Here is an 8,521-nt window from a genome sequence, read left to right on the forward strand (position 1 = left end):
AATTACCGAACTCTTTAAGAGTTTTTTTTTCACTTTCTTGTTGAAGAAAACTAAGGAATGTCTCGTAGATGCTACGATGTACACGAAGAATAAATTGAAACTTAATTATGTGTGAACTTTTCTAAGAAGTGATAAAAATGCCTTCATTATGTTGGTCGCTAAACTGTATAGGAAAAAAGGTGTAGGGCTTCGATGTTTTGCATAACAATTCATATTCCTTTCACAGCCACCCATATTTTTAGAGACGTTAGCACTGAGAGAATAGAGTTGTTACGAAACCATGGTCCCTCTTTGAGAATTTGATTCTCTTAAAAATTTCTGAGTTGGAAGATAAACACTTTGTCCCTGTCTTGATAAAACTAGCTATTTCATCTTTTAGATGGAAGAGATGGTCGCCGCAAAAACAACGAAACAATGACTTCCTTGTCAAACAGAAAACAACCACACAAATAGAAGGATATGTCATGGAAGATCTCCTCTCCACCCTCAATCCTCACCAGAACAGTGTCGGAAGCAGTGGAGGGCCTATCATCGCCGCCAACACTTGATAATGCATAATTAGTTTGACGGGTAAAGCAAAACCTTAACAGACCAAAAGTAGCAAAAAAGTCACAATTAGAGTTCACTTTTTTTTCTAGGAAGAGAAAGAGAGTGAATTCTAAATGCAAGTAATAAAGTTTAGAGACTTGTCAATGAAGTATACAAGTTTTCATAATTTTATAGATATAGAGATTTTCATTATCTCTCTTTCTATTTTCTTTATGATGGATGATGCTGCACATGATTTTTTTGTGTGAAAAATATGGTGTTTTTTCTTCTTCTTTAAAATAGAGATAATTCAAGTTTTACAAAAGCTGTTGGAGATAATCTTATCAAATACAAAAGAAAAATACGCAAAAAGTAAACACTCATTCATGATGAATCCACTTAATAGAGAACACAAAAAGTATTCAGATAAGAAGGCAGTAAATAACTCAAATATATATCTATACTGCCATGCCAATTCGCATAATGATTTATCTTTTGAAATCATTCAAGAACGAGTTATGGATAATCAGCTACATTGCCACACCCCAATTTGCACCAAGATACACAAGCAAAGTCAGATTCGGTAGCTAGCCTCGGGTGGGACGAAGAGCTGACCTTGCAATGCTCGAAGACGACCCCGGCTGCGCTCTCTAGGTTCCTTTGGCTGATCCATAGCTCCTCCGAGAAAGTGAGTCACCGTCACCGTCATAACCAAAACTCCCAGACACAACACCACATAGCACCGACGACCTAGCTTGCCGAACAATCCTTCCATTGCTCCATATATCGCTCGATCAATCTCTGACCTGTTTTCTGTTTTGCCTCTGTGAAAGACTTGGTGATTGACAAGTCGTACGGGGTCTTATTTAAATAGAAGGTTCAAAAGGGTACATGGAATTTGGATCGGACCAGTGATAAAAAAAAACGAGGGGCATATATAGAAAAGAAAGAAGCCGCTGGAAAACAGAATATAACCGGGACTGAAGGCAGTTAATTATTGTCGTTTTGCACCGGATTTTAATTCTGAAATAGAAAGCTGCTGAATTCCAGGGTCCAATACGACAGCAAAATTGGTTTCTTGGGGTGTGAAGACACTCACACTTCGATGTTGAGGATTAGCCGTATCTGATTAAAACCAATATATAGTCCAATTACTTACAGTCACAAAGTAATTGAACAAAGTACTTGTAGACATGTAGTAAAATAATGTTCACTACAGTATTCATATCCATTTCCGGCCAAATGTTGAAGTAAGTAAACAAGTTTAGAAGTGTATATGAAAATATACAAGGTATTGCAAATCTATGGCTACCCAAGTGAATTCAATTACAGCATCGCCGTCGTGGTTGTAATCATCATCGTCATGGTCGCTGCAACCATCAACCTCTAATGGCAATGCAACTCAATGACCAACGCGTATGTCCCCGACCATAGTTATATAGTACCTTGTCCCTTATCAAATGAGAAGTCCTTAGGCGGTCCAATATTAACTTCGTATTGGTCGCGAGTTGATTGCGAACCTCTATTTAGGGCAGGAGCAGCATTAACAGAGTTGGGTTCGTTGACATCCACCCGATCATGCTCCACATTTCCTACTTCGACTTGGTGTTTATGATGGTTAGAGAACACGCCATCGATGTGTAGGTGGTGCGAGGGGGATGGTGAGTCGGTTTCATAACGCTGTTCAACGTCGAAGTTAGATCTTCTCGGTGATGTGTGGTAGCTATCCACCTCGCTGCGGTAGTGCCTTAGGAGGTGGATGGGGGATGCGTGGTGAGATGGGGTGCCTGGTCGGCTAGACATTGGGGTTACGGAGCCTTTGTTATGTTTGATGTGCTTCTTAGCCGTGTGATGCCAGTTGCGTAGTGCTGTGGCTACTCTCTCATTGAAGATTGTTGGTTTCATTGTAGAGCCCATCTGCCATATCAAAGCATAAAAACTGGTCAAAATCTATTTAGGATCATATTGATCAGTGATTGAGATCGTAGTTTAATAATACAGGTGTTTCAAGCATGTTCATAGAATCAACACTTCGTAATAAATCTTACCTGTGTGACAAGGGCATAAAGCGGGAGAGTCACATAACTGCAGAGAATTTGTATGAGGACCCTGAAATAGTCACAATGATTTTGTGTTAGAACACATTACAATATGTGAAGGCTAGGAAATCAAAAATGCTTAGAAGTTCAAGTGAGACTCACCCCATTGAAACTCTGATGATGATATCATCAGTGTGCTCATGAAAGCAAGATTTCAAACTAAATTCATACTGCAAATGACGAAGAAGAAAAGATGTTGGTCAAAAATATTACCCCAACCATTCTCTTTCATTTAAATGTTGAATAACTTCAGCGTCAAGTAATTAAACAAAGATCAAATAAATTTAGCTTACCCAACTCCATGCAAAGAAAGCAAGCTGGAATGCATTCTGCAATTGGTAGGATAAAAAACAAATTAATCACACATGATTAATTTTTTGCTGTAATCTCAGTATCTCACAACTAATTATCAGCCCCAAACAACTGGTGTACCATTCCCAACTGTTTATATAGTTCAATTTATCAGCACTGATTTGTTGTTAAGGTACCTGAAAGAGAACGAAGTTGATGAGGTAGAGAATGAGGCGGGGGCGGCCAAACCAGAAAAGGTCATCACCAGGTTGAACAACTGGTGTACCCTTCACAACTTCTCCTCTTTCTTGAATTCTGAGACCCATTTTGGTTATGATCACTTGTAGCTTTGTACCGACCAATAGAATAATCTGCATCAATTCAAGTACATCATCAACAACTTCGATCTATGTAACGTTGTGTAATTGTTTAAATGTCAGCAAGAGGATATGTGAGAATGACGTGATTTCGCTTACAATTAGTGGGATAAAGGGTAACCAATAATACGAATACCAGCCTGCCAAAAAAACAAAGTATTAATCCAAAGAGTACATGGTCAAGAAATGATGTAGGAACTGAAGCAATATAAACTAGAATTACAACTATAATATGAGTATTTGTTTGTTTGTGGCTTTGTGCATGTACATTCAAGTTTACTCATAATTAATGTGGAGATTTTACTCTTTTAGAGAAGTCGATCTTTACTCACCATGAGTATTAAAGAGTAGGAAAATCACGGCAAAGCACCAAATTGGAGGGCTGAAAGGTGAAGAACAACGATGTGTTACTTAAACTTATATATTGCTATAAATTTGACAACTAAAGCAATTGAGTTTCTATATATATTATAAGAACAGAAACGAAAATAAGACTACTAACCTGATTCCCACAACCACCTTGAAATCCTCTTCGAGTGATCTGTTTATGTACTTTTGGAAATTGAATTGTTGGTGGCTTTGAGGAGCCAAATGTGCCTGAAATATTTGTTTGCAGAAATTATTTTACCAACTCATGTGTATTATATTATCTCAATCACATGCAACATGCATAACAAATACACAAACCCTAGCTAGCAAACTACGTTGATGTGTCAAATCATCAGAAAGATTACGCATATTCACATTAACCTTTATAAAATACTTACCATGATAAACCCATGGCGCAAGGTCAAGTAATCAACTTTGGGAACTGATCTAACAAATTGTCTGAAAAAACAAACCTGCAATCACATAAAATAAAAGTAAATACCCAAAATAAATCAAAGTTATATAAAACAAAGCTAAAAGTCAACTGTATGAAAGAGATCGAAGCATAAGGAAAATAAAGACAAGAACTATATAGTATTGAGCTGATAATCACATGAATATCTGCATCTCAATTGTCATCGACACCTCATGAAATTTAAGTACAAAATCAAATAAGGTGTCCCAAGGAGAAAGTCAAGCTAATAGAAAAGAGGAGGAATGTGTCCCGGGTTACGATCCTTTCTTATCACTAGTGCCATTTCTAAACCGTCACTGTACTCTTCGGTCAATCACTGGTTACAAATTAATATCGTTCTGAATTATAATCTTGACCAACTGTTACGTCGTCAGGTCTTTAATCTCTCGACTGACTCAAGAATGGAGGCTTTAACCGGCGGAGGTTGTATCCAGAGATCTCGTCGTTATTTTTTTTTTCTATGCTTCTTCGAAGAATGAAGGTTTCGTTTTTCTAGGGAATCTAGAAGGATTCTGGGAGTCTTGTGCTGAACTCAATAGCCAGATGAAGCTAAAAACTTTGAATCTATTAAATTGAAGTTTAGATCATACAAAATTGGACATGCAAGAATATATATATTCACGTTCATGTTGACCCAGTTTCTTTCCACCCCGCAAAAGAGGCATAAAGCTTTTTCCCACTACTGATAGAAAAGCACTTTCGAAACAGATTTGCTTTTGTACGTAGCCGATCGAAGGTCTTGTACGTTGATTCGAGTTGCTGCTTCCACGTACGCTAATTATACTTAATATCGAAATTAGACAAATACAACTACATCTATCCAAAGTCGTCATTCCCGTGGACTAATGGCATATGATAACTCCTTAATGTATCAACTAACCTGTTGACATGGCCTATGTGCGTACTAATTTATTTTAAAAGATTAATAAAAAAAAGTTACAAGAGTTGTGGTCAGAGGTAGTAGGCAAAATTTCCTCTTACACCCTCTTTTTATTTCTATTTTTTCATCAAATTACTATTCTAACCATTTTCTCATATTTAACGTTTTAATCAATAAATGATAAATTTGGAATTTTATGGTTGCTTGAATATATAGATATTATTATTTTTTGAAAATAAAAAAGCAAGTCACCTAGTAAAGATGACCCCCGATCCTATTGTTGTTATTCATATTACTGTGAGACATCGAGAGGGGAAAAGCTCCTCCACCCCGAGCCACACTAGCATCACTACAACTATCTTCAAATAAAATATCTTGCAAAAAAATAGGAAGCTCGGCAAGCCACAAGTCCATTTCCCTACCTAACCTAGTAAAGTACGCTAAGCGATGAGCCGTACTATTTGCTTCACAAACACATCTCAGACATCAACGTAAGCAAAAGAGGACATATAGATATTATAGAATTATAGGTTTTTGAAGGTTAGAGTGACGGCTAGCGCTATATATATCCTTCGTCTCATGACAACCTTTAATTTATATTGTTCCAATTAATTTGACAAACAAGTTCCAACAGCCAACTCTTTAATTACAACATGTGGATATGGCACTCTACCACGGAGGTATATACATAAACCCTAACATCTCAATCAAATCGAACTACTATTTTTGAATTATTCCTTAAAATAATTTCATCATTTTGTGTTCCATGATTGAATGAATTCAATGAATGCATGGGTCTATTTGTGTTTACATTATCTATATTACTATATATGTGTGTGTGTGTGTGTGTGAAAGGTTTTGTTGCCTTAGACTATCTATCACTGAGATCATGATTAGTATACTATCGAGTGAAAATAATTGCCACACGCAACTGACAATTATTGAAGTTGTTTGACAAGAACACGGAGAGTGATCTTGGAGACACTTGCACAAACAAATGGTTAATTATGTGAGTTTAAGCGTGTACTTTCCCATTGGCTCAAAACTCTATAGGGGAGAGTCTACAACCAAATGGAGCATCTAAATATGAAGCTATGTAATTGATTTAGGTGAATTGACAACAAAAAAACTGATTATAGGTGCATCAATATTGTGATCATATAACATGTCAAGATGATGTATCAGACAAAAAAAATCATAATTAAAAGGTGAAGAGGTTCTTACAATCCACATAAGGAAAGGTGTTTTGGTCCAGAAACTTAAATGCCTCCTTCCGAAAGAAGTATCCCTTGCAAATCTGAATCGCTCCGGGTCTATCATGCAAAAGGAAGCTCACTATTAGTCCATAGTTTATAAATTATTGTCAAATTTGTATGACACTGTACAGTGTTTGGATACTATAATTTAAGTTTCCATAAAATTATAAAATCATGAGAATTAGAATTTAATAGATTTGAATTCTATTAATTGAGAATTTCATTGTTTGGATTACATAATGTATAACTTTTAAAATCACAAAAATTAAGGCTATTTGGAAGGAATTCAGAAAAAAAAACACTTATTTTTTATGGAATTCAAATGGGAAATCTCCATCTTAAATCCTTGATTTATTTTCCACATGAATTACAATTTTCACAGAATTTTAATTCAAATAGAATACTTTGAGGAAAAAAAATTATGAAATACCAACTTTTATTTAAATTCTAGAGAATTTAAGGCTATCCAAACACTATGAAATTATATATTTTCTACTGTAATTTTATAATCAAAGCTAGTGAACTGCAATATTAATTGATTGAAACACATATCAGTGTATACCTTATAATAATGATTTAGTATGCTTCTTTTACTTAATAATGCATGCATAACAATGGCTAATGGAGATTATAAAGCACAGTACTAACCGTGTGAGAATTGATACTCAGCCGTCCTTGTTTCCTTTTCCCACCTCTTCCAACTTCTCATCTGAACTCACCACGAAACAGTCATCATTAACCATATATATAATTCTCCATTATTGAGCTAATTTAAGTAATACAGGAAAGAGATCTGTAACTTGTTGGGAAATTACGTACCTTGGCTCTACCTAAAGCCATAGTGAGGATGCAATAGAGTACGTGGAAAACGGCCAAGACGAAGATAAATATATGGAGTTGATGAATACCGTCGGCAGATATGAATGGAACTTTTCCCTGGAAATTTCCAATTAAGATTGATCATTGAAGCTTCTAGTGTCAAACGAAGCCTGCTTTCAAGAAAATACTGAAGAACTTTTTGCCAAAATAAAAATAATGACTCTTAAATTTACATGCACATTTCTTTACGTTTACTAAGATACGTACCCAAAGGAAATGATCGACCAACTCCGGAATGTTAGAAGTTTGAAAATCATATATTTTTATTTCGTTCCCTGATGATTAAAAGAAGTCAATTTGCATGGAGAATCCACGGTTTTGTCTATTATGATCCCATCATTCCCATGCATCTAATGATAGACAATGCATGACAATTGCTTTCTCTATAATCAGATGTACTTACACAACAAATGGGTTATGAATTTGTTGCTATATGTTCATGTACAAACAAATTGAAGAGAATGGACACAAATAAAGAGAAAGGAACAATAACATGGAATACGTACGTACGTAAGATATTTCTCCTTTTTAAAAAATATGAGATATTTATTTTAAGTGGTCGACATGCATTCATACCTTGGCTGCACATTTGTCGGTGCCAGCAGCTGCCAAAACGCGGCGTACGCTTCCACCTCCATAACCAGATTCGAACGCCGCCAGAAGTTTCCGACTGGGGCTTTCGATCTCTTCTTCATCTTCGGTCTTAGCCTCCTCCTGCTTCTTACAAGGATGCCACGTGTTCCCCACTTTCTGCGATATGCATATGTTCGATATCGGTCCCTGCCCGACGGTCAGCAGCAGCGATATGAACCCCAATAGCATAAGCTCTGTACCCATCAAAATTAGAAAATCGATCAATTTTCGATGAAGGTTCGAGTATTAAATCTACAGTATGATGAAACCAAAGAGTTGTGTACTACCTGATTTGACCTTTTCTAGTGCTTCAAAGAGAGCTCGTTTGTGTTTGTTCTTCAACCACTGCAAATTTTGGTGCAAGATTTTAGTTTCCAGACTATAGGGAGTTGAGGTAAGTGGAAATACCCATTATTGTGGAGATTTGAACAGTGATCTGGATTTGGTTAAATCAATTATTACGTACCTTTGCTGCAAGTTCGATTATTTGTTCAATGATGATTGAGATAAGAACCAAAACAAAACAGACGACGGCGACGGCCCATGTTGGCGTTTGCTCCAGCGATCTTCCGGAGGTTGCTGCCGCCATTTTATATGGCTTCGATCGATCAACTTTCCCAGTTGAAATGAAACAACGTCAACACATAAATGAAAGAACTCCAACAGAGAAAAATAGGGAAAGAGAGAGAGTGAGAGATAGAAAGAGTGGGAGAGGGAGAGAGAGAGAGGTGAGC

At 36.5% G+C, this 8,521-nt stretch overlaps 1 protein-coding gene across 1 annotated transcript; it reads right to left on the reverse strand.

The window, feature by feature from the left end:
- Positions 1-1,713: 1,713 nt before the first annotated feature.
- Positions 1,714-8,521, reverse strand: LOC126789116 (MLO-like protein 6). The gene is made up of 15 exons (XM_050515185.1): positions 8,254-8,521; positions 8,075-8,132; positions 7,731-7,981; positions 7,095-7,211; positions 6,924-6,984; positions 6,244-6,332; positions 4,063-4,137; positions 3,798-3,892; positions 3,628-3,677; positions 3,395-3,435; positions 3,116-3,289; positions 2,921-2,956; positions 2,730-2,797; positions 2,577-2,637; positions 1,714-2,445 (listed from the first exon to the last, which is right to left on the reverse strand). Exons 1-15 carry the CDS (start codon positions 8,374-8,376, stop codon positions 1,963-1,965), a joined length of 1,782 nt encoding a protein of 593 aa, XP_050371142.1. The 5' UTR covers positions 8,377-8,521; the 3' UTR covers positions 1,714-1,962.

The sequence above is a fragment of the Argentina anserina genome, chromosome 3 (genome assembly GCF_933775445.1).
Source record: "Argentina anserina chromosome 3, drPotAnse1.1, whole genome shotgun sequence".
Lineage (NCBI taxonomy): Eukaryota > Viridiplantae > Streptophyta > Magnoliopsida > Rosales > Rosaceae > Argentina > Argentina anserina.